Genomic DNA, 27,453 nt, shown 5'->3' on the forward strand with positions numbered 1-27,453 from the left:
CTGATCTGTACACATCCTCACATCCATGGCCACAGCCATGTTTTCCCAGAATGCTTTGCTATAGTAAGTCCTGATGTCACCAACTCTCAAGTCACAGCCACAACAAAGTGTAGCTGTAGCTCAGAAGTAATCGTTAAGAGTAAGTGTGTGTGTGCATGCATGTGAGTACATGTGCACACGTGCGCGCACACACACACACACAACCACACACACACACACACACACACACACACCACCTTCTGAGGAAGTCATCTCCATCTGAACTCCTAGCAAGGACCCAGGCCCACCAAATCACCACATAGGAATTTCCCCGCCTCCTGCCCCAGTATGCAGTCCCTAAAGCAGGAGGGCACAGACAAAAGCCCCAGGAGGAGACCTAGGAAGGAAACCAACTCCACGCAGACGTCTTGGTGTGCTTTTATTTTTGATTCATGTCATACTTTACGAAGGGAAACTTTCAGACTTTACTCTTTCAACATCCTGACTTTTACCTTCCTGCATAGGAAATGTAAAACTAAGCAAGCCGTGCTGGAGCTCACCCTGTTCCTGTGTGTGTGTGTGTGTGTGTGTGTGTGCGGGTGCATTACGGGGAACATAGCAGCCCATGAGTGTTACCAGCTGGAGCTCACCCTGTTCCTGTGTGTGTGTGTGTGTGTGTGTGTGTGTGTGTGTGTGTGTGTGTGTGTGTGTGTGTGTGTGTGTGTGTGTGTGTGTCTGTCTGTGTCTGTGTGTGTGTGTGTGTGTCTGTGTGTGTGTGTGTGTGTGTCTGTGTGTGTGTGTGTCTGTGTCTCTGTCTGTGTGTGTGTGTGTGTGTGTGTGTGTGTGTGTGTGTGTGTGTGTGTGTGTGTGTGTGTGTGTGTGGTGTGTGTGTGGTGTGTGTGTGTGTGTGTGTGTGTGTGTGTGTGTGTGTGTGGTGTGTGTGTGTACATTACTGGGAACATAGTAGCCCATGAGAGTTACCAGCTGGCCCTCCGGCACCCATGGGTACACACCCTTTCCAAGCATTTCTTACTGAATGCGGTGAGCATTAAGTTTTGCTCTGCCTTTTATCAGCAAATACCTTCCTATTCCAGAACAACAACAACAACAAAAAAAAAACAACAAAAAACCTGTAACTGGATACATTCAACACTGAGGCTTGATTTCCGTAAGTCACCAAGAGGAGAATGAATTTAACTTTAGTACATTTATTCTTATATGATTCTTAGTAAAACACTTTCAAAACATTCTGTACAGTCCAAGCCACTCAGAACAGCGTTACATGTCTATAAACGTGATTCGTTGGGAGGAGGTGCCGAGGTGTCTCTGTACAAAGATGTACAACATATGTACAGTCACTGTAGGTACAAGCTGTGCGAAGCGGAGTCTAGAACACAGAATTCATGCCAAGGCTCAGAAAACATTTCAACAAATAAGACTAAAGCTCGAAACTGCACTGTGGTTCTCCCTGGGCTTATGCTCGCTTTATAAACAATACATGTAGAGGTCGTATAGAAAGTGGTTGACCCCAGCGCAGACAGTACCACACGCAGCTGACTGGACAGGGTACCGCCCATCTTCCCGGGCCTCGGTCTGTAGTTGCTATGTCATTGAGCTGCTGCTGCCACCTTGGGCTGAGCCGCAGCTACGCCAGGAGACTTAAACTTGGGGAGGTAAAGGCCAAACTTGTTTTCGATGCCAGCAAAAGTGGCTGTGGCAAGTCTGTAGCCGCCGATGTGGTCGGGGTTGGCAGGAGGGAGGTCTGCGATGCGTGACTTTGGTGTTGGTTCTGAGCCAGAAGGTTTCCTGTGGACAGGAAAAAGCAAGGTAGACTTTAGCGACCTCAGGGCTGACGAAGGCAGTTGACACTTTGAGCGCCCATGCACCATGAAGAAGGCTCTGTCAGGTCTCTCCGTGTCTCCTGCATCAACCATGATATTCACACCTCACTAGGACATTGCGTTCATAGCCCCAGCCCCGGTGCTTATGTACATACATGAGCAGACTTGCAGGCAGAAAAAACAAAAACAAAAAACAAACAAAAAAAAAAAAAAGGAAGAGAACATGAACTCAATTCGTAACAGTCTTTGGGAAGCTGGCTATTCGTGGGCTTTTCTGTTTTCTAGTTTTATTCAGGAAACATGTGTGAAATGTATTGATTTGATTTGAAAGCTTCTTAAATAGTGGGCTCATAAAGCTTATCACCAGAAGAGAAACAAATTTAGTTCTTGCTTCTACAATCTCTGAGAACACGGTATTTGTACAGTAGGGTAGCATTGCTGTTTTTACATCTCTTCTATATGCTGGCCCTTCCACTACCTGGATCAACAGCTATTTCCCTACGGAGGCTTTCAGCAGGAGAGAGGTTCACAGGGTTATGACATCACATAAGCAGTACCCAGGCTTCTGCCCGACAGCTAATGACTGCTGGCTGGCTTTGGAACAACTTCCCTGCAGACTCGACAGGGTAAGCTTTGAGTGCTGAGTTTGGAACAGCTCAGTTTGGGGCCTGTACCCTACAATGACTGACTTGTTGGGTAACCTTTCTTGGAAACAGTGTGTGTGTGTGTGTGTGTGTGTGTGTGTGTGTGTGTGTGTGTGTGTGTGTGTGTGTGCGTGCGTGTGAACTAGCTGCGTGAGCATCTACGTACAAAGCAATGGGAAGCAATGAGCTCTCACACGTGTAAGAACAGTGAAAAGCAGTCACGGAAGTGTGACTAGTTCACGTTTAGATTGTTTCTGGTCATATTAAATAATCCAAGTAATAATGGTTTGCCTCTCTTAACAGGTAAGCCTTTAAAGCCCATTGCTTTCCATGCGCTGGTCTTAAAGGACCCGCTTGTGTCCCACCTCTCAGCATTCCCAAAGTAGCTCTGTAAACAGAACAAGCGTGCATTTGGGCTCGGTGTCTCTCTCAGGAGAAGGAGCTGTACTTACAGGCCTCCAAAATCTATGTAAAACCACCGCTGCAGAAGCTCGTAGGTAACCAGAGTGACACCAAACTGAGGGGAGGACCGGAACACTCGAGCTGGAAAAGACGGATGGGGTAGGGTACACTTAACACCGGATGGTTGTAACAAGGTGACCACTGAGTGTCAGGGGCAGGGCATGAGAGCCAGAGGGCCCCTCAGCATCTACCTGCAGTCCCTTTCCAGAATGCTGACGGCCCTTCTTCCCGGAGAATCTTTCGGAAACAGTCGATGACCCCGCTGTATGTCGTCTGGCCAGCCCTGGCGGCCACTTGCAGTCTTGTCTTGATAACATCAGCAGGGGTCACCAGAGAAGCAGCAGGCACACCTTGGAGGAGAAAGCCACATTTAATCCTCCTAAGGCCTTCGTACATCCAACAAGAAAATCCACAGCTGTAACCACAAGGGTTACTCAGAGTTCCTTAAACAGAGAGCTAGGCACACGTGGGAAGACGTGTCACCCACCTGCTGGGCGCTTGCTTCAGTAGAATCAGGGTGAAAATGTTTTGTTTTTCTTTCTGAATTAAGGCAATGTCTCTATTGAACCATCCCAAAGAACAATGAGAGAGAGAGAGAGAGAAAGAGAGAGATAAATCTCCATGTTCCCTTTCCTGCTTTAACAACCTTCATGTTTTTCATCTTAAAATCCAACGCCTTCTTTGCATGTGTGACATCCATTTAATGTGCCACAGATTATGTGTCGCGTCAGAGCATCGTGGTCTTGGGTGTTTCTTGCCAACCACACTGTGGGGTGAGGGTCAAAAGCATCAAGCATTTGCCAGTCTGAGGAGCTAAGGGAGAGGCAGGCGCTGAACCCTCCTTCCAACCTGCTCAAGAGACAGGCATTACAACCTGATGCAGGCCAGGCATCCAGTTAAAGATCAGCGGGGGAGCGGATCAGCCAGAGACACACATACCCCCCACCACACACACACACACACACACACACACACACACACACACACACACACACACACACCCTCGTGCTGTGGCTTCCCGGGGTCACCTGAGATGTAGCAGCAGGACATAGAAGATGGATTTCTCAAGCATAGGTTTTGTTCATAAAACAAAACAGACCTTGAGAGAGCAGCGTGACCTTCCCCAGGGGGAAGGAATTCAATTTGGCCCAAATATCACTGTCTCAGCACTAGGCAGATGGAGCTGGTGGCTCTGAGGGGGGCTCTGTTAGAGAACGATGCCAGTACTTCCCTTGGCTCAGCCCAGCACCCTATTCAGATGAAAGCAGGTAAATTGCCTGCCTTCTGAGACAGGCCTCCAAATGCTCTCAGTACCTGCTGGCGAGGCCTGACTGGTAATAATTAGAAAAACTCGCCTCTTTCTGAAAATACGTCAAATGTCGATAAGCAGGAAGTGTGTGTGATTTGGGAACTGCGTATATGGTTCTGTTGCCCAGTGGAAAGTGCATGGCCTTTATCCCCTTCATAACAGTCTGACGAGCTGGTGTGTGTGTGGTGTGTGTGTGTGTGTGTGTGTGTGTGTGTGTGTGTGCGCGCGCATGCCTGGTGCAGGTTAAATGGGCATCACCGACTATTTCCATTCACCAGCCAAGATCACAAATGCCAGAGGCTAAGGCGTTTGCTGGACCCCAGACAAGGGCTTAAAGACCTGGTTTCTTGTTTTTGTTTGTCGGTTTGTTTTTAAAAGTAAGTTGTCCTCTGTTGTCATAAGAACAATGTATCCATCTCAACATTCCCAGAGCCCGGGGCTCCAAACACTGAACACACCATACTTAGAAAAAAATAACTCAGCAATTAAGAGCCAAGCCATGGGGCTGGAGAGATTGTTCAGTGGTTAAGAATACTGGCTGCTCTTTCAGAGGACCCCGGTTTGATTCCTAGCGCCCTCATGGCAACTTGAAACCATCTATAACTCCAGTTCCAGGGGGTCTGATACCTTCTTCTGGCCTCACCCTGCAACAGGTATGCACGTGGTGTACATTCATACATGCAGGCAAACATGCACGATAAAAGGAAATAAATCCCTTTTTTGTTTTTCGTGTTGTAAGGCAAGGTCTCGCTATGTAGCTCAGGCTATCCTGGGGCTAGTCACTATATAGACCAGGCTGGCCTCCAACTCACAGATCTCTGCCTGTCTCTACCTCCTACATGTAAATAAATCTAAAAAGGCCCAAGCAGGGACCAGAGCCTAGTTCTAATCCTGACTCTGCTGTGTTCTCTGCAGATTCGTTACTGGCTGTGTGGAAGGCAGAGAAATCCTGTCATTTCTCTCTGCATCTAAGGATGCCTGGCTGCTCTCTGCTACTCCAAGTCAGTTCTTACTCCTGGTAACTCAGGAGTAAGGAAGGACAGGGACACACACACACACACACACACACACACACACACACACACACACACACCTTCCCCCCAACCACTGCTGTAAGTGGTGGACTCTCTTCTGGGCCTCATTTGGTGTTGCCTTGTCTTGAGCCTCTACTCTTAGGTTGGCCACACAGGGAAGGCAGGACAGACATAACGAAACCTCTACCCTCAAGAAGCACACAGCCTATTACAGAGGGGGAAAGCCACTTAAACAACCATTAACCAAACTGAACGCTGAGAGGAGTTGAGGGTAGAGGGTGACAGCTTCAGGGTGCTGCTTTGGTCTAGCGAGAGCTGTGGTAGCAAGAAGAGGGAGTTTTGTGAGGCCCGGCTTCTGAGCCAAAGTGGGAAGGAACACTCCACCCCCCAGGCAAGCTGATGGGTAGGCAGGGACTGCGCATCAGCACTGGCTCAACGGAGCAACTGATCTGGCAAAGAGCGTCCTCACCTTAGCTGGCTGCACCCAAGGTTTTAGGAGCCCAGGAGGCTAAGAAACGTGCTAATGACGGAAGCCCAATTTAGATGGGCAGATCTAATTTGGCTCCAAGTTGCTAAGCTGCATTAAGTTGTTTATCCACATTATGCAAATGTAATTAACGCTCATCAGAATCAGAGCCCGTCCCCACAAAGGAGAGAAAGGCGGTTATATCCAGCTAAGTCAGATCCCAACAATAACTTCCAGAAATAAAGCTCCAAGTCAGAGATTCTGGGCTTCTTAACGGGGTCCTTTTGGTTAAGAAGATCTGCGTTACCTGCCATGGCTCCGGCTGTTAGGAGATTGATACCTCCCACGTGTCCGTTCTCATCCGCCAGGAGGAGTTTGCAGTGAGCGTACACGGGAAAATAGATCGCGGAGAAGGGAATGTCCCGGAGGAAACACGCTTTGGCACCCTGTCACACGGCGAGGAAACAGTGTACAACAGTGTGTAAATATGGTTTGAATGACCAAACGGATGGGAAGCAGGCAGGCATCGGTGACAGGCTGAGGTGTCCTTCAAACGGCATTAGAAGTGATGTGGGGGGACCTGGGGTGGGGAGCGGTGGGACAGAGCAGACATGCAGGGCAGGAAGCTTTCTAAAGGAAACTGGGCACCCGTCCAGGCTAACCTCAGGTGACTGCAGCATTTTGACAACAAAGAACTTTCTAGCATTTCTAGAAATGTTATATTTAGGGTTTTAAAACTTAACTTGGCGGGGCAGGAGAGATGGCTCAGTGGTTAAGAGCCCTGGCTACTCTTTCAGAGGACCTGGGTTCAATTCCCAGCGCCCACATGGTGGCTCACAACTATTGGTTAACTGCAGTTCCAAGGGGTTTTGACACCCTCACACAGACAGACATGCAGGTAAAACGCTAATGCCCATAAAATAATGATAAATAAATTATTTAATAATTAACTTGTTTTCTGTTGTAATCACACATGAGATCTCTCCTCTTAAGTGTTTTAAAGCGCAGTACAATATTAACTCAAGAGGATGCTCGCTGCCGGTCTCTGCAACTTGTCAATATCTAACTGGAACTTTCTGTGCATCAAGGCAGGTCAAGCAAGGCAACATTTAGGATTCATAAGGACTCTCAGACTTCCTGGGTAGCTTGACCTGCTCAGCTTTGCTAGGAGTGAGGGTGGGGGAGCTTGAGCAGGGATCGGAGTAGATAGATAAACAGGAGAGGTGTTAGATCAGATCCCAGTATGAATGGCTTGATTCCCAAGCCCCCCCCAAAACTAACAAATTAGCAAGTCAACCTCAATCAGTTCCAAGCCTCCAGAGTCCCAGGCAGAATGCCAGAGGCAACGGAGAAGGGAAACTGTTCTTGGAAAGGCAGAGAAAACATCCGTGTTCTGTTCCCTGCTCATTCCACGCATGTCCCATTCAAGACAGCCTGTCCTAGCCGTGGGGAGGGCCATGAACACCTTCCTTACCATTGCCATCGACTGACCCCTGCCAGTTCCGGCCTGAGGCTTTACCTCACCAGACACCCAAGCACGGGGCTCCCATAGCTCTGTTTCTATTACAACAACAAAAACATCCAAGGACTCTTGCAGGATAATCCAGACAGAACCAATATTTACAAATTCTGCTCTCCAGGGGAATCTCAATGGATGGCAAGGAGGGTGGGCGGGAGGAGCAGAGTGGCGGCGCTCTGTAAAGACAGACAGCCGGCAGCCGAGCTCCAGAGCACCCTGTGGCTTGCAGCTCTAATCTAGACATTCCTAATTTCTAATTTGCAGTTACAGAGGTAAATTTACACATTTCAGTAGCTATGGCTCCATAAATAAATTCAATGCTGTGGAAACACAGTCCCCTATAGAGGTGAAACCTCCATATTTTCCCTTCTTCCAGGGAAAGGAACAGAAAGAAATACTCTCTGAGTTAAAGAAAAACACTGGCTTCTGCTCCATTACATCTGATCTGTAATGATGGCGGCGGTAAGTGTACCGGCAGGGGAGGAATCTGTTGACTGGCGTTCTGTGAAAGTACAGTAACTGTTGTTGGTTTTTAATGGAATTCATTATTGACAAACCCTCCCACTTAACTTCTTAAAGACTCGAATTCTGCCAAATTCTACTATCTTTTTTTCCCACTGTGGTCACGATGATTAAAACAAGAGAAGCCCCTTCTGGGACAATAACATTCAGATTCTACGTCGGCATAGGATCATTCTGGAGTCCTAAAACCATCCAACGAGTACCAAAGAAACTTCTCAAAGATCCCATAGAATAAAGGCTGGGTACGTGAAGCCAGAGGTACTATGGAACAGTTGCCAACAGCTCCATAAAAACTAAAAATGAAACAGGAACATGTTTCTCCCACTACCTTTACCGGGGAGCACGAGTGTGTCCATCCGGCTGCCTTTACCCAAGGATCCCGATTTCAATTGGGTTTTCTATGCCATAGGTTCTCAGCTTGGGGGTGGGAGTGGGGTCATCCAGCATCTTCGCTCTGTACTGTGTGTATACATGTGGGTAATGTGTGTCACGTCTTCTCCATTCACTTAGGAGGCCAAAGAAAGAAATCGACCCACCTTGTACAGCCCAAAAAGTCCCAAGTCCTGAAGCACATTCAGAGCGCTGACTCTGGGTCCTGTGGTGATCTCTCCGGCTACCTGCAGGCGAATCTTCACTATCTCCAGAGGATTGGTAAAGATGACCTGCGAGCCTCCAGCCTGCAAGCAAGGGAGACAGACAAGTTCTTTCCACCTCAGAGCTGGTCCAGGGGTGTCAATGGAGGGAAAGGCATGGAAGACGTCTCTTTATTCACTGGGGAAGGAAAGGCACAGATTGCACTCGGTGCAGGACGGGCTTAGCGAGATGTTCCAAAGATGCTTCACGTTAATCTCTGTGTGGGTTTGTGTCTATTTGAAACGAAGGCTCGATCTCTAGCCCAAACTCACCTAGAGCGCACTATATTGACTAGGCTACGCTAGACTCCACAGCAACTCTCCTGCCTCAGCCTGCAGAGTGCTAGGATTGCAGATGAGAGCCACTGTGGCTAAACTTGGGTTTATTTCTACTTGCAATGTCAAGACCAATTCTCAGAACTAACCTTCAAGGATAGCCTCAAGCATATTCAAAACAGCAAAGTAAATCAACCCGATTTGGCAAACACAAGTCAATGAAGACGTGCAGGCTGGGCTCTGGGTGAGAGGGGACATTTGGCAGAGCATTGATTCAGCCCAGCAACGTGCAGAAAATGCAGACACAGCCCACAGAGGGGCCCTCATCAGAGATGGATCTCCTCCGGTTCCAACATTGCACTTGAGCTTACCCAAAGCTCTGAGCCTGGACCAGGAACACACACACAAAAGGAAAGAGTTTGGGGAGAGAAACTTCAGTATCATTTCAAGACAAAACAAAGGGGAAAAAACATCTCTGAGACAGAGCTGGGCACCTGAATCACCCGAGTGCAGCGACCTCAGATCATGGCACATGGTGAGTGCGTAACACGTTTGATTTTAAATAACCAGAGTGTATTTGCATCTGAGATCTGCCAACTGGTGGGGGCAGGGGTGGGAGTGTTTAAAATAACTACAACTCCTTTCTCGGTTTCCATAACGTAAAGATGAGCATGTGTGCGTGATCACAGGTACATAAAAATAAATAAAATACGCATTATCTCTACAGAGCGAAGAACTCTCATTTGTGCGTTTTTTGTCTTAAACTGTGGCTGTTTACATTAGATAATCAAAACTGTCTTCATACAATATTCATAATTGTAATGGTATCCATATAATCATAATCATTATATAGTTCTCACAGTTCCTGTAAAATAAGAGACGTGCGCCCCGACGGGCAGAGCAGTTCCACGGGTCTCCAAACAGCACTGAGGTCCTCCACACACCCCCTCCACATCTGCCTACACCCAGGACCCTCCCAGACCCCCTTCCAAAGGACAGCGAGTCGGCTCCTCAACACTGTGGGGACATAGCACTAGTGCTTCAACACCTCTGGTTCAAATCCTAACCCTTCATGACTTTGAAAGCTACATTGGCCCTAGACTCCTTCCCTTCTCTGGACTTGAATCCCCCAGGGAACGAATCCCCTTTTGTCTTGACACAGCACAGACCACCAGCAGGCACACAGGTCCCCCAACGAGGATATTCTGACCCAATTTTACATGTTGATTTGCCCGTGTTCCTTTCTTTGATAATCTGCTGCTCTGCAGGCAGACAGGTGCATTTCAATGTTTCAATCTAAGCAAACAATACTTTCAAAAGGATTGCTGGGTGAAAAATTATGTTAAAATGATAATCCAAGTAATTACTCCTGTAGCTAGAATTAAAGACCGAACCAATTGGAAAGTTTACTATTTCCCCGAAATCGCTTTTTTAAACAATGGTTGCAAAGACTGTCTTTGGGGAAAACATGCTTTATATTCTAAACTAAAGCAGATTAAGATAAAAAGGTAAGAACTGCACGTTTTTTATTACAATCCTTCAGATTTACCACCACCAGCGTGCCAGCCTTTAGGTGGTAAGTGTTAAATATGGGCATTACGTTGAGATAAACACAAAGTCCTTTCATGGGTTTTGCTTGCTTGTTTGGTTGGTTGGTTGGTTGGTCCATTGGTTAGTGTTTCTCTGTCTAGTCCTGGCTCTACTAGTACTCCAGACTGGCCTCGAACTCACTGAGATCTGGCTGGCTGGGATCAAAGGCCTGTACCCCCCACTACTGGGTTGCCATTCTGTATTGTAAACGCTTGAGAGTTCTCACATCTGGTCTGCCTGCCCCAGCTTCCTTCTCTTGGCATTCTTTTCTCTCATCTGATCCTCTTGGAAATGGCTGCCAGCTGACTACACTTTGCACTCGTCTGACAGTTTTCCAAATTTCTCAGTGCACAAGTAACATGCTTTCTTCTAAAGCACCATTAAAACAGTATAATCAAGAAAAGGAGCTGACACCCTTTCCATGGATAGTCACATTAATTGTGATATGCATTCAAGGTGAGCACCCTGGGACACAACACAGACGCAAGCTGTCAACATGGCTCTCCCAGCAAGGGAGCAGGGCAACCGTGACAGTGACACTGTAGCCAAGCATACATCTATTGGGTCATCCCTATGTGGTCCTTGGAGTTTAAGGAGTAAGATTTCTATCAGTTCAATAATGTTTGTTCATGTTTTTAAATTCATTTTACATTTCTAAACTTTATAACTAGAATCATATAGGCAAATTATATCTAGAGGCACTGTAACTTTTTTAGAAATGATGAGATTGCTATTTAATTTGTCTAAACATTTAAATGGAGCTGCAGAGGCTCAGTGGGTAAGAAAGCTTGCTCTGCAAACATAAAGGTGTGGGTTCAAGTGCCCAGAACCCATTTGAAAAGCCAGGCTTTGCTAGGTATAGTTGAACCCCCAGGCTGTGGCAGGCAGAGACAGGAGGTTCACTGGGACTTGGTTACCAGCCTAGCTCTCAAGGTTCAGTGATCCTACACATACACACACACACACTGACATGCATATATACTACAACACACAAACATACACACACACACACAGTAACATGCATATATACTACAACACACACACACACAGAGACATGCATATATACTATAACACACAAACATATACACACACACACACAGACATGCATATATACTATAACACACAAACATATACACACACACACACACAGACATGCATATATACTATAACACACAAACATACACACACACACAAATTTATAACACAAGCTGGATATAGTGACTCAAACTTTTAATCTCAGCACTTGGGAGGCAGAAGCAGGAGGATCTCTATGAGTTCAAGGCCAGCCTGGTCTAAAGAGTGAATTCCAGGATAACCAAGGTGACAGAATGAGACCCTGTCTCAAATGTAAATAAATAAAAATAAAAAATTATATATATATATATATATGTATACATACACACACACACACACACACATATATATATATATATATATATATATCAGTAATGAAACTTTGGATGTTTATAGCACCAGAAAGAAACATACACCGTGAACGTGCACTGTCCTTTTCTAAGAGTTGTGGCAGATGAGAAGCCTACTGTGTGCAATGAGATCTGTGCTGTTGGCTCTGCCTTTAAATCCGTGTTTCTCTTACTCTAGGACTGACTTTGTGGGACAGTAAAACAGCTCTCTGTTCACGGCAAATAATCATTTAATCCATACATTTCCACAAGAACAGTAACTTCCCAGTGAAGAAGACACGCCTGTGTTTGTGCCAACGTGTAGTTTGTAGCCTCTCATAGCAATGAAATTACACACAGAAAACAATCAAGTGCCCAACAAGAAAACAGTTACCATTATATCAAAAAGCACTATGATTTGGCTTTAAAAATGCCAAATTGCTTATGAATATAAAATATTTGCTATATATTTCATTATGATTATGTCCAAATTTACTTAAGATTATCGAAATTGAAGTGGCTTTGTAGGTTTGCAGCATGGAAGAGGGGAGCGTCTTCCGCCGCTCTCAAAGACATACAAGGTACACTTGTGGAGGAAGACAGACTTCCTCATCCAGAGAATTGGGCAGCCACAGAGCCAGGCCTTCAAAACAAAGCAGCAAACCAGGGCACGCTGAGGTGGCTCAGCTGGTAAAGGGCCTTGCTACCAAGCCTGAGGGTCTCAGTTCAGGTTCTAGGACCCACGTGGTACAGGAGACAACCGATTCCTGGAAGTCTCCTGACTTCCCAGCATGAATGCACAAACCAGTAAGATTGGTGATGAACTTAAAAAAAAATTACATAACAAAGACAAGAGATCCAACCAAAAAATGGCACATACCCTGACCATGCGGTGGGGCGGGAGGGGGGCATTCACAATGGCTATTAAACATATAAAGGGAAATGCCAGAAGGGAGGCTTGGTCAAAGAGACACTTCTAAATCCCACGGGAATATGCTGCAGTATCAGTGACCTTGAAAACATGCTGTGGGAAGGAAGGCAGAGCCCAGGGGTTATATACCCTGAGGTTGCATTTACAGGAGATATTCTGAAGTAGTGTCTATGGAGGAGTTTATCAACGAATGGCCACCTAGAGTGTGGGGGTGAGGTGGGAAGACAGAAGGGTGAAAGCTAACAAGTATGTGTGTGTGTGTGTGTGTCTCTCTGTGTGTGTGTATGTGTGTGTATATGTGTGTGTATGTGTGTGTATGTGTGTATGTATCTGTGTGTATGTATGTTTGTATCTGTATGTATGTATGTATGTATGTATGTGTATATGTATCTATGTGTATGTGTATATGTATGTATGTATGTGTGTATGTATCTGTGTGTGTATGTATCTCTGTGTGTGTGTATATATCTCTATGTGTGTGTATCTGTGTATGTGTATCTGTGTGTGTGTGTCTGTATGTATCTGTGTGTGTGTCTGTGTGTGTGTATGTGTGTGAGTGTGTGTGTGTGTGTGTGTGTGTGTGTGTGTGTGTGTGTGTGTGTGTGTGTGTGTGTATGTGTGTGTATGTGTGTGTGTGTGTGTGTGTGTGTATGTGTGTGTGTGTGTGTGTGTGTGTGTGTGTGTGTGTGTGTGTGTGTATATGTATGTGTATCTGTGTGTGTATATGTATGTGTGTGTGTCTGTGTGTGTGTATGTGTATCTCTGTGTGTGTATATGTATGTGTATGTGTGTGTGTATGTGTGTGTGTGTATGTGTGTGTGTGTGTATGTGTGTGTGTATGTGTGTGTGTGTGTATGTGTGTGTGTATGTGTGTGTGTATGTGTGTGTACCGGTGCTGGTGAGCACAGTGATGAGATTTGCTAACAATGATTTTTGATGCCGGTTGCATGTACTCTGTGAATATACTAAGAGCTACTGAATCAGACACATAGGATGTAGCATTAGGGAGTGACTTTGGTATCAGTAAAGCTACTATCCTTTCAGGACAGGGGCACAGCTCTGGTAGCGCACACACCCTGTATGCACAAGGCCCTGAGTTTGATCTCCAACATCAACCACGACATCTGCAGAAAGATCCAGAGGGCACTTGCTGAGAGGAAAGTAAGTAGATGAAATAAAGAACAGACAGTATGTTAATGCAGTGTGTTAATTAGCTGGGCGGTAGACACATGGATGTTCACTGTATAGCACTCTTCATTGACACAGAACATAGGGTTTTTATTTTGGTTTGGTTGGTTGGTTTTGGTTTGGTTGTCATCGTTGTTATTTGCATGTAGCTTTTTTGTTTTGTGAGACAAGGTCTCACATTGTAACCCTGGCTGGCCTTGGACTGGAAGTCATCCTCCTGTCTCTGCCTTCAGAAACCTGGGATTGATGTGAGCTACCATCCTCAGCCTTACCTGAGCCTTACCGTGCCTGAAAGATGGCTCGGTGGGTAAAGGAGCTGCTTGGTGACCTGACCATAAGCCTGAGGCCCACATGGAGGAAGGTGAGAACTGACTGGCAAATTGCCCTATGCTCTCCACCAGCACACTGACCAGTACAGTGACCAGCACGCTGACCAGCACAGTGACCAGTGTGCACGCATGCATATCAAATATATACACCTCAAACCTTAAGTTAAACTGATCATAGTGCCAAGAAGGCAGCTTACGATGAGTTCATGCTTCAGTTGAGTCTTGGAAGCCTTGCATAACACACACACTGATTAAAACAGAAAAAGGCAATGGAGGCATCCTGACTCACACCTTTAATCCCAGCACTCAGAAGGGAGGGGCAGGTGGGTCTTTAGGAGTTGGAGGGCAGCCTGGTCTAAATAGAGAGTTCCAGGCAAGCCAGAGCTATGTGGTGAAACCCCATCTCAAAACAAAAACAAAGAACAGCAGGAGAGCAGAACCCAGGCCTGCAGATCTGGAATCTCACCCCATTCTCAGGGCAACAGCATTCCCTCCCAGCTACAAGAAACTTGGGCGCGGGCCCTCACTAATCCCTTTGGGAGGAGCTTCCAGCTCAGTTAGAGCCTTCCTGACTAACCTAGGTACAGCTTTAACACTGGGCAGCTGGGGCAGAGCTCAGCTCAATGCCCGAGGGACACTACACGTTTGTCTGCTCAGTACCCATAGGGGTGTGGACTCAGAACCAGGTCAGGGTGAAACTGCCCTCCACACTGTTGATTGGCTTCCCTCAAGAAAGAGAACGTCTCTGCCCCACCGGGACTGCTAGTCTATACGCAGAGGCTTGGCCATTCATCTAAGACTCTATTTTCTGGTTTAGTTTTCTGGCTTTTGAGAGAAGTGCTAAGCTATGCTTTAACAATCATCTACCCTGGGGTTGGGGATTTAGCTCAGTGGTATAGCGCTTGCCTAGGAAGCGCAAGGCCCTGGATTCGGTCCCCAGCTCCGGAAAAAAAAGAACCAAAAAACAAACAAACAAACAAACAAACAAACAAAAAAACCAATCATCTACCCTGTGGTACGATGGCTCATCAGCAGGGGAAACAAATCAAGGCTTATAAATAAGATAAGCCTGTAATCCCTGTACCCAGGAGACTAAAGAAGCATCGTGAGTTTAAGGCCAGCCTGGGCTACATAGTAAGACCCTGTCTCAAATTAAAAAAAAAAGAAAAAAAAAAATTATATATATATATATATATATATATATATATATATATATATGCGCAGCACATTTTCTTTCCCAGAGTTCAATGTCACTATTTCTCCTGCTATCGGCCAATCAAAAATCAGTCATTAAGTATCCAGAAATAAATCATGATTAAGAGATAAATTCAGTGTCAGCCAAACACCTCAGGGCATCTTAGACTTCGCCTATAAACAAGAGTCCACACCTAGGAGGAACACAGGAATCACATGTCTAATCCTCTACACAGCACAGAAATAATTAGCTGTTTTGGAAAAGAAAATTTACAACCTTCTTGTTTCTTTTTCTTTTCCCAGATAGGGCCTCATTTAGCCCAGGCTAGCCTCGGAACCCATATGTAGCCAAAGATGACCCCGATATTCTGATTCTCCTGGGTTAGCGCCCCTACTCTGAGAATTATAGGCATGCATTACCCTCCCCCGACCCCATCACAAAAGCAGCTTAGCTTTCGGGAGATTACAGGTATGCAAATACTGTGGTCAACATGAGTTAGGGAGCTTCCTAACCAAACGGAAACTAAAGCCACCAATACATTTATCATTTACAAAGAAGAGAAACAATTATAGCTTCTAATTACAATGTAAGAGGGGAGTGCAAGCTGGGGCTTTGTGTTTTGCCTATCACTTATCATTCATAAGAAATAAATTGAGCCAAATAAGTCTCCTTCGTGAGAAAGCACACACACCCATCAGCACACCCATGGCGTGCACGCAAACATGAAAGCTCGGCCTCACCCCACACACAAGGCAACTCGAGGGTCCAGCTGACAAGTCTCGTCACAAAGAAGCCTGGAGCAATTGCTCCCCCTGACCCCAGGGACATCTTCTCTGAATTAAGACTTCTAAGGTCATTGACCTCGTCATCTCAGGCTCCACAAGCGAGTGAGAAGGCTTTTTTTGCCAGGACCTCCAGCTAACTTAACCAGAAATCATTAACATTTTCAGGACCAAAATGGACTACGAAAGCCTCAAGCAAACTACTTTATCAACTGTGAAGCTGTTGTCGCTTGCAACATTTGCTGAGCTGCAAACTTCGATGCGTCAGCCGGTCTAATTCCAATGTAATGCTTACTTTACACCTTAAAAACAGAAAACGCCAGCTCTACAAAATCACAATCTTAGTGCCTCTGGAATGTTTGCCACTAGCTACAATATACTATAGTCTCTTGTTGCCCCTTTGCAGCGCCATTAGAAGGCTTAATGAAATACAAGGGCACACGCTTGCTACGCATAAAACTGAAGGGCCCAACTAACCAGCCCCCCTCACACTTAAAGTTCCAGAGAAGAGAAATGAACAGGAACTACACCTGCTATTACATTTCCTTTGATGCTTAAACAAGCTTAAGAATTTAAAAAGTCTAGAAGGGGGCTAGAGACCTGGCTCCGCTGCTAATAAGAGCACTTGTTGCTCTCGTAAAGGACTCGGGTTCAGTTCCCAGCACCCACATGGTCGCTCACAAACATCTATAACTCCAGTTCCAGGGGATCTGACGCCCCCTTCTGGCCACCAAGGGCACATATACACACAGTGCACTTAAATGTATACAAGTAAAGTAGAACATTTTTTAAAATTACACACACACACACACACACACACACACACACACACACACACACACACACACGAGTCTAGACCATAAGAGCTTCAGGAGCTTCAAAGAAATAATCTCAAAATCAGATTATACACTGGGGAGGAGGATCAGTTAGCAAGGCAAACCCTAGGACCTGGCCTCAGTTCCCACAAGCCACACGCTGCATACGGTGCCTGTCTTGGGAGCGCCAGTGTTGGTGGAGGTGGAGTGCAGAAGACCCCCCCGCAGTCTACTCTCAGCCAGTCAAGCTTGATTGCTGAGCTTAAGGGGATGAGTGACTCTGTCTCAATGAAGGTGGACAGTTTTCTTGAAGATGACACCAAGGTTGTCCATACATACCACACACTCAGTTTAAAACTTCCTTAAAGGCAATCCTTTGAGTTAAAGGGAGATGTTGGACCAGTGAGATGGCTCAGTGGGTAAAGGTGCCTACTGCCAAGCCTACAGCCCTAAATTCAATCCCCTGGACACACAGGATGGACGGAAAGAACCAACTCTCTGGCCACCATATCATAGCATGCAACACACACACACACACACACACACACACACACACACACACACACAGACATAAAAAATGTAATAAAAAATGTAAAGGGAAATGTTACTCATATTTTATACCTACTTTGCAGAGAGATTAGAGGAATAATTTTGCTACAAGAAACACTCAGGATTGATACATACGCAACCTCCAGCAAGAATTTCTGCAGGCAGTGGGATGGAACCATCTCTTCTGGTAAATTTGTCCCGGACAAAATCATTAACCTAATTAGGAAGACAAGATCAGCTCATCAGAATTTCCTGGCATTTCCTCTGCTGGTCATCTTTTATCTCCAAATTATCAAAAATACTTGTCTCATGATAAAAATAAAATTTTACCAATTGTCTACATATATATGAACATTTTTACAAGCACCATATAGTGCTCCCATCTCACCAGCATTGGTCTTATCTTGGCTTCAGGACAATATTCTATGTAAATGACATCAATTCAGTGACAAAGAAACTTACCGTTAGCTTAATGGCTTTTTCTGGTGCAACTCCTATCAGCTGTGGGATCAGACCTGTATAGAAGAAGAGAATCATTTGCAAAACAGACGTCTGTGTGTGAATGCACAAGCCCAACAAGGAGTGCTTTCCTCTAAGTTACCCAAGTATCTCAAGGTTTTCATCTAGATGGGGTGGGGTTGGGGGGAGGGATTATCCTAAAAACTCTGTGTGTGTGTGTGTGTGTGTGTGTGTGTGTGTGTGTGTGTACAATTTACCAGTCAAATATAATGCCATTTTTCTCCAAGCTAAAAATGCTTTTCTTTAACATCCTTAAAAACAAACAAACAAACAAACAAACAGTCTCTACAAAAATACACAAGGAAAGAATGGAGCCTATTGTTTTTCTCTACTCAGTGACCAAATTTCCTCCTATTCTCGACAGCAGCACATAGACACATTACAGAAGCCAGTGCTGTGGGCTGAGAGAAGCTCAGGGCTGTGTGCTTCAAGCCCAGCCCGGTTTTGCTACAGTGTACACTCCTTACAGCACAAAGGAGAGCTGCTGCTACTGAGTATCCGCTCCCATTATCTTCTCTTCAGAGAAGCCCAACATTCTGCCCCCGCACTCATTTATTTAAAAGAAAGAAAGCCGTGACTGTAAAGCAAAATGCAGCTTTCAGTATCGGTCCATATGAAAATATGTGCCAAGTATATATTTATTTACTAATATATGTCAAGCTTAAGACCTTTAAAAAGACTCCTCAGGACAAAAGGAATCATCAGGCTTAGAAGGCTACATTTCCCAGGCTGGCTGCAAACTGGAGAGGAACAGTCAGTCATCTTAGATCCCCACGGAGCTCAGCTTTCCAGAGCGTGAAGCTTCACCAGGTTGTTGGCGTACTTTCTTTTCTGCATACATTTCTTTTCAGAGAAGCTAGCGATAAACACATCTTACAGCCTTAAAACCAGGCCGTCCAGGGGGAGCGACTCGTGAGTCTGCAAGCTCTCATCTTAAGCCTCTTTGGAGGACGCTGATGAGTGATTTTTCCAGGAGTTGAGAGCCAGCAAGTTAGCGTGCACACAGGCTGCTGTCAGTCAAAACTGAATTATCAGACAAATCTGCGCGCACCTTTCACGGGCTGCAGACTGGTCGAGAAGAATAAATCAGCAGATGGCAGTCTTAACTTTCTTGCCTTCCTGATCATCAGCCCCCATTTCTTTTAATCTAGCTCCAGAGAACCGGTGTCAGCGTGTGTATTTGTTTTACAACTTTCCGCCCTGAAGCTCGTGGAATGTTAATAAAGTACTGATTTCTGTCATTTTATCATTGTTGCCTGCAAAGAAATTTAGCTAATCTGTCAACAACTTTGTCAATCATCTGACAGAATAATGGGCCAGTTCTAAGCAATATATGACAGTCTCAACAATCACTGTGCTCCCAGGCAGGGTTCCTACCATCATCTCTCTAATACAAAAGTCTCCCATTTAAAGGACCCATGATCAGCTCAGATCCTGCAGAAAGTCAGCGGCATCCTCCCCTGCGTGCTATATTGCACCCATTTCATGAATAGGAGAGCTCTCCCAAACACAATCCAGAAGTACCTATCTATTGAGAAGGCTATGCACAGCATAGCTGGATTCCTTCTGAGGGTCCTTCATAGACATCTTTTGTAACATAAAACCATACTAATTAAGAGAAAGGTCATGTGTTCAATAATGAAAGATGGGAGATGGCAAAGAAATGAACCACCTTAGTGCTACCCTCCCGAGATTCCCCTTTAAGTGAGATCTAGCTGAGTCCATTTAAAACAAGTTTTTGCATTGCCAGCTCCAGACACTCCAGGCAGTGGCCACGGTTGCCCCTGTAATACAAGTTATACTACCTGGATTTTCAGAGCCAAAGCGTTTTGAATATGTGAGGAAACTTCATTATATTCTCTCTCAGAAGCAGGGCATTTGGGCCTATTTACTCCATACACAGCAGCCACAGCAAAAATGCAAATGGTCTTCTTTGACTTTACATGGGTCCACTCAAATGACTGAATATGACACCAACTACAGGTGTTTCTTCTCCTGCCCATTTATTCAATCCGTCTCTCTTTCCTAGGAACAGTTCTAAGCCAAACAGTTCAACAGAGCTGGGGATTAATAAGCCCAGGAACGCAAACAAACACGTACAGTAAATTACATAAGTGCCTGGGACCAGAGCATGTTAAGTGTGTTTCAAAGAATTCCAAGTGGCGCCCAAAGGGATTAAAAAATTAATCTCCCCTGCAAAGGAACCCGAAATTCTAACGTGAAAACATGTAGATGAAAGGCACCCTCTCTCTAAGAAGACAAGTTCCTACAAAGCCTTTTGGGGCCGGGGAGAATTCTGCACAGGGCAGCAGCCTAGGATGCGACAGCCAGGCACTTGGCAGCAGGCACTGCGAGAAGAGAGAAGAACTTTGTGCTCTGCCAGAGCTGGGAAGAAAAGGAGTCAGCTGCAGCTTGAGGGCCAAGGGCTTCCCTGCCTTTTAGAACTTCAGATGACTTAACTGGAAAAGACTTATTATGGGTCTCCTTGGAAAAGACAAAAATGAAATAATTTTTTTTAATTGGCATTTCGTCTCACTGAAACAAGTGTATATAGACAGGGTAAAGTCACTTTCAAGTAGCGCCTGGCTTGGATTTTACATGGAATTAGTGTTAATATAGTTCTCTTCTACCTCTCGGAGCAGAGGGGCTCACAAACACAAGTTAGGAGAGACACAGGATTTGGATCCCAAGAATTACAAGCAGCAGGAAGGAGAAAGAAACACCTGTTTACTGACTAATTCTGCTAGTCACCAGAAAGAATGGAACACAGGAAAAGGAGCAAAGAGGAGAGGAAAGGAAAAGAAACAGCCCCAATCTGTCTCCGTAAGAGTTAAACTCTGCTGATGGTCACACACACACACACACACACACACACACACACACACACACAAAATCACCAACGTCAGCAGCTGAGCTGCGCTTACTCACCTCGGTACAGTCCAAAGAAACCCTCATAACGCAACACTTTCTTAAAACAGTCGAAGCTGTTTTTATACATCAGCTCCCCGACCACAGAGCCTGTGCCGCGCTGGTTTTGCATCCGGGTCTTCACCAGGTCTATGGGATAGACCGCAGTGGCCCCCACAGCTACAAGCAGAACAACAGTTTAGGTCTGACAAAAGGAACACAATTAGATGGAGTGTCCCTCAGGGCATCAGATCTCATCTCCACCGGTGAGAAATAGAGCACAGTATCTAAGCCTCACAGAAGGCTCTCTCTCATCTCATCACAGGTTTCCTTCTCTTATTACTCAAGCCAAAAGATGGCGGAATGGCAAGCAGCAGAGCCCAGAAAGAGCTGCTTCAAGGGACAAAGATCAGTCCTAAAATGTCCTAAAAAAATCTTTGATATCTTACATGTGAGTTAGGCAGTAGATTTTCCAATCATCATCAACCAACCTTAGAACATCAGTATCTTTTAGGGACAGTAAACAATTATGTATGGATACCATTCCTCTTTACTCTTTCTTTCGTTTGTTTTGTTTGTTGGTTTCTTTTTCTAGACAGGGGTTCCCTGGCCCCGGCTATCTTAGAACTCACTCTGTAGACCACACTGGCCTTGAACTCACAGACATCAGCCCACCTCTGCTGGGGTTACAGGCACGGGCAACCACAGCCCACCCGAACCATTTCTTATATGAAATGCCTAAATATTTCACCTGCTCCTTCTTCGTAATGATGAAATGACAGCATGGAAGCTAAGGGGTTATGATTTTAGAGCGTAGTTCCCTGAAGCATTCTGGTAAGTCTAAGCAACAACCACCCCTTGGGGAGGCATCCTTGATGCGATCCTATCCCCACATATAGAATTTGGTTGAAAGTCAAATCAAACAAAAGCCTAAAGTCATGTTTTAGGATTCCTTGGGGACTGAAATATTTCACAGGATCTGCAGTGTTCTATTTTTTGGCTGCTGAAAGCAGATCGTTCTTGGCACCTTCTAGAAAAAAAAAATACTAGGCACCAGTTCCAGCTAGTTTTGAAAACTCAGGAGCATTTAAATATCTTTTGGAGATTTCTTCTCAACTACGTGATTTCAATTTTCTCTGTAGATCATTTAAGTAAAAATAGTCCCAGGCTGGTGACGTGGTTCAGCACGCAAAGGAGCTTGCTGTCGAGTGTGAAAACCCGAGTTTAGTCCCAGCCCCACACAGTGGGAGAAGAGAACCAACTACGGTCAGGTTACCCTCTGACCTCAACACGCATGCCGTGACCCACGCGAGCATGCGCGCACACATACACGAGAAGCTTTTAATAGACTCTCTGTGAGCAGAGAGGGGAGGACATTAACAGCATATCTGGGCACTTTTAAGCCAGACAAAGGAGAGAAAAGTCACGAGCCAGCCACTGTGATTCTCTGTGGGTGTTGGCTTTATTTCATGAGTTTCTCAGTTGGCATCTCAGATCGCGGCTCCCACCCTGCCCCTAGCCTGACCCCATAAACTCAGGTTTTTCGTCTCCATCTTTCACTCTGGCCTTACCTGATATGATTAAGGTGAGAGAGTGCAGTGGTGCCCTTCAGACTCTCCCGTCATTAGAGGTTTAACGTTGAAGACAGGCTGGAGCCACAGGGCTGCAGCCGTGCTATGACAAGCCCTCTGATCACAGGTAAAAAATAAAGAATCCTCAGAAAGCCCCCGCAGTCCTGACCCTGAGGAACGGTGAACTGCACCTTCACTGCGTCCCATCTGCTGGGATAATGTTACAGCAAAACCAGCCTGAAGCAGCCACAGACACGCCGCCACTCACCTCCTGCCACTGAGCCCAGAGTGAACCTGTATGCAGACTCGGCAATCTGGAGCCAGATAGGTCTGCCCAAGCCGGGAGATTGCTGAGGGGGAAGAAGAAAATAGAAAAGTCTGAAAACGTATTTTGCAACGACAAAAAAAAAAAAAAAAAAACCCCCCACAAACCACAACATAATATTCTCTGTCCCAGATTTGTGGGGGGGGGTGTGTGTGTGTGTGTGTGGTGCGCGCGCGAAAACAGGGGAGAAGAGAGAGAGAGAGAGAGAGAGAGAAAAAATCTAAAAAAAACCTAAAAAAAAAACAGTGGGTTTTGTGGAAACACTCTGGGGCTAGAGAGAAATGGCTCAGAAATTAAGAGCATTCATTCACTACTCTTACAGAAGACCATCGTGGTGGTACACTATCACTTGTAACCTCAGGTGCTTTCTTCTGACCTCTGAGGGCACTAACCTTGCATGTGGTAGACAGATATATATGCCCTCCACACACTCAAAAGCATAAGATAGATTAAAAAAAAAAAAACCCAAACAAACGAACAAACAAAACCAACATACACAGCAAAACGTAAAGTAGCTTTTTCCTCATTTTCACATTTGGACTGCTGTGGGGGATACATTATTACCCTTGAGAGGTTTGTGTTGGTATGCTTGTTTTTGCAGTACCGGGGATTGAACCCAGTGCCTCATGGGAGCTGGACCAGCATTGTATCACTGAGACCCATTTCTAGCCCTCCTAGAAACAAACCTCTTAAGTAAGCAAGTATACCAGCACATAGCATTTACTTCTCTTTACGTTAGCATGTTTTAGTAGTTTGCTGTCTTTAACATTCAATCACTCATTCATTCACTCTATTTGCACTGAGGTAGGGCAGTATAGGCAGCCATTGGCTCTTACGTGGAGGCCAGGAGAGAACTTTCTACAATCAGTTCTTTCCACTGTACAGGTTCTGAGGATCAAACTCTGGTTGTCAGGTTTGGTGGCAAGTGACTTTACAAGTTGAACCATCTCACCGACCCTTTATTGTGTTTTTTGAGACAAAGTCTCAGATCTAGTCTAGCCTTGATCTTGCTATCTAGCTGAGGATATTCTTAAATTACTGACCCTCCTGCCTCCCAAGTGTTGAGATTGCAGGCGTGTACTGCCTATATAAAAAAAAAATCATGCTTTTCAGAATGTATCAAAATTGTCCAGTGTGCTGAGGAGAACTTTAATCTCAGCTCTAGGAGACAGAGGCAGACAGATCTCTGTGAGTTCCAGGCCAGAGAAGACTGACCACATCTAAACTCTCTAACAACTATTGTCTTGCCCATATTCACAGTTCTAACAAAACCTATAATAGTAAAATAAAACAATGAAATAAATCTGGTTGCGGTTCAGATGCTGTCCCACAGGTCCTGAGCCTGGAGTGACCTGTCTACATCAATGTGCCAGTCTAGAACTGAGTACTCTCGGTATGGAAGTATCCGATATGCTCTATAAGCAGATTGGAATGAAGGAATAAAATACCTACTTTGTTGTGACGAGCTTTTCAAAAAGGAGGAGGAGGCAGCAGCGGAGGCTACTGAGACGGCTCAGCAGCTAACGTGCACGCTCTGCCTGCCTGATGACCTGAACTCGATCCCCAGACCCCATGGTAAAAAGAGAGAACGTACTCCTGATAGAGCTCCTCTGAGCTCCACATGTGTGCCATGACACATGTGCACCTGTACACACACACACACACACACACACACACGCACACACACACACACCATACATACACACACAACACACAAATACAGTAAAAAAAAAAATAAAGCTATTATCTGGACATAGTGAGTCAGACATGAATTCTAGTTCTAAAGGAATGGAAGCAGGAATTTCACAAGTTCAAAGTCATCCTCAGTCATGTGGTAAGTTCAAGGCCCATCTGGGCTACAGGAGACTCTATTTCAAGAAAACAAAGTTGAATTAAAATATATAGTCTAAAGGACGACCAAAGTGTGGATGCTTCAGTCCTTCTTAAAGGGGGGGAACAAAAATATTCATAGGAGGGGATATGGAGACAAAGTTTGGAGCAGAGACTGGAGGAATGGACATTCAGAGCCTGCCCCACCTGGGTATACAGCCCATACACACACACACACACACACACACACACACACACACACACCACAGTCACCAAAACTAGATAAGATTGATGAAGCTAAGAAGTGCATGCTGACAGGAACCAGATATAGATCTCTCCTGAGAGGCATAGCCAGAGCACGTCCAATATGGAGGCAAATGCCAGCAGCAAACCACTGAACTGAGGACGGGGTCTCTGTTGGAGAAATTTGAGAAAGGATTAAAGGAACTGAAGGGGTTTGCAACTCCATAAGAACAACAATACCAACCAACCAGAGCTCCCAGGGACTAAAGCACCATCCAAAGAGTACACATAGACAGACCCATGGCTCCAGCTGCATACATAGCAGAGAATGGCCTTGTTAGGCACCAATGGAAGGAGAAGCCCATGGTCCTGCCAAGGCTGGATCCACCCCCCAAAAGTGTACGGGAATGTCAGGGGGAAGGGGTGTAGTTGGGGAGGGGGAATACCCTCAAAGAAGAAGGGGGAGGGGATAGAGGGCTTATGGCCAGGAAACTGGGAAAGGACATAACATTTGAAATGTAAATAAAAAATACCCAATAAAAAAATATATCGGGCTGGAGAGATGACTCAATGGTTAAGACTGGCTGCTTTTCCAATGGAATTGGGTTCAGTTCCCAGCACCCACATGGTAGGTCATAATGACCTAAACTCAATTTTCAGGGGTGCCTTTTGTGGCCTTCACAAAGCTTCATGTACACACACACACACACACACACACACACACACACACAGAGAGAGAGAGAGAGAGAGAGAGAGAGAGAGAGAGAGAGAAAGAGAGAGAGAGGCAAAATACCCATAAACATAAAATAAATAAGAATTAAAAAAAAAATGAACTCAAGACAAACAATCGAACTTGATCTTAAAAAGAAGAAAAAGAGGTTCTTTTCATAACATAATAGGTCTATGATCCCAAAGAATCATCAATGTCCACTAATTCCCTTAGTCACATGGGAGGTTTCTCCTGCATTCAACAATACAGATTTTCCTTTCAACTCTCTTTCTTCAAAGAATGTTTATAAGCCCTGCAAAACCCTATGCAAACTAAAGGGATTATTCTGTGCTTTGACTCTTGGCTAAAACATCTCAAACTATAAATATCCAAACGCCTCTTGACAGAAATGTCACCTTCATTCCCATTAAACTGCATTTGTAAGAAAACATACCAGGGTAGGGTTACCGAGATGTTTTTTTCTTAAGGCTTAGTGATCATTACGACTTATGCTTTCCTTGTATTCAGCTATGCAAATTAATGTAATTAATGCTATAGGTTTCACATCATGAATATTCATAAATGCGATGCCCCTATAACTGTCATCCCTATAATGACTATGTACTGAGTTTTTAGCATTCAGGCTAAAGGAAAACAGATTCAGGTCTGAGACAATCACCTACTGTGAGCAAAGGGGCCAAAGGCGAAGGCACTTTTCCCTTAAGGTTAGGACCTGGTTCGGTTAATAAGTTAACCTGATAAGGTGACGGTGGATAGTTAATGAGGCTAATTAAGTGTTTTTCAAAGCAGAATGAAGTTGAGATAGTTACATGCTTTTAACGGGCTCCCTCGGGAATTTGAGATTTCATTTGAAACAAGGTTTGTTTATTCGTTCGTTTGTTTATGTTAAATATAGGATGGGATTGTGTCCGTTAACGAACCAAGCCTCACCAAGCTGCTCTACATGGCATGTCAACCCAATCGGGAGAAAGCTTCTTCTAGCAACGCATACCCATCCGGGAGAACAAGAATAGCTGAAGTCAATTTTACAGCAAGTGTCTGAGAACAACAAAGCTGGGTTCTACATGATCTGCATGTGGTCAGAGGAGCAAGGCGGGGCTAGGGGACACAAACAGAAGCCACTCTGAGCCACACCTACGGCTTTCCAGGCCCTCCAATGCTGCCCTGCATTAGTAGCCTTTCAAAGTAAGACCAAAACGCAAAGTCGTGACAGTACAGAAGGACCAAGTGGACACAGGGAAAATATATACATTTTAATTATTTTCTCATTTCTACACATGTGTGCATACTTTCCTCCCAATACGAGGGAGTTTAAATGCATTAAAGACTGCGGTATCTTCCGATCTAAAATGTTTAGTGAGATAAATGACTTGTAAAATAAACAATAGCTTTCCTATAAACCTGATTTCCTCCTTTTTGAGAACAGGTTTCACTTCTGTGGAGCTAGCCAATCAACTGCAATGTCTCCCTCCCTGTACTCATGAATCCAAGATCAAAGGTGGTCCAAGAGACCACAAACTACAGAGACAAAGTCCCAGTGCTAAGGAACAGCATGCGTGAAAACAAGAGGCAGTCATCCGGGGATGGTTAAGGCAGAGAGCAACTCTCAGCTCATCTTGAGCAAACGACGCAGAGCTTTAATATTCTTTCTCATAGAAACGAGACACAAACACACAGTTATATGCCTGAGAAGGCTCGTCACAGATCATTTATCCTGTACACTGAAAGAGTAAACTCGGGACACCCAGAAAGAAAAAAAAAAAAGGAGGATCGTTTGCCCGTTCTCATAGAGGGGTAACCTGGGCTTAATCTCCAAACTGGTACAAGCATAAAAAATGTGCACATCTCTTTCTCTGCAGCCT

General features: G+C 45.1%; 1 protein-coding gene across 1 annotated transcript in view; it reads right to left on the reverse strand.

Annotated features, from left to right (window-relative positions):
* Positions 1-1,167: 1,167 nt before the first annotated feature.
* The window catches only part of Slc25a12 (solute carrier family 25 member 12), a 91,317-nt gene continuing 65,031 nt past the window's right edge, over positions 1,168-27,453 (reverse strand). Inside the window, exons 10-18 of the mRNA XM_032903473.1 lie at positions 22,732-22,813; positions 20,914-21,072; positions 17,929-17,981; positions 17,602-17,682; positions 8,313-8,453; positions 6,043-6,181; positions 3,118-3,276; positions 2,917-3,007; positions 1,168-1,785 (exon numbers count right to left, since the gene is read on the reverse strand). Coding sequence (XP_032759364.1) covers positions 1,587-1,785; positions 2,917-3,007; positions 3,118-3,276; positions 6,043-6,181; positions 8,313-8,453; positions 17,602-17,682; positions 17,929-17,981; positions 20,914-21,072; positions 22,732-22,813 — 1,104 coding nt within the window. The 3' untranslated portion in view covers positions 1,168-1,586. The remainder of the gene's footprint in view (positions 1,786-2,916; positions 3,008-3,117; positions 3,277-6,042; positions 6,182-8,312; positions 8,454-17,601; positions 17,683-17,928; positions 17,982-20,913; positions 21,073-22,731; positions 22,814-27,453) is intronic.

This window comes from Rattus rattus, chromosome 5, assembly GCF_011064425.1.
Source record: "Rattus rattus isolate New Zealand chromosome 5, Rrattus_CSIRO_v1, whole genome shotgun sequence".
NCBI lineage: Eukaryota > Metazoa > Chordata > Mammalia > Rodentia > Muridae > Rattus > Rattus rattus.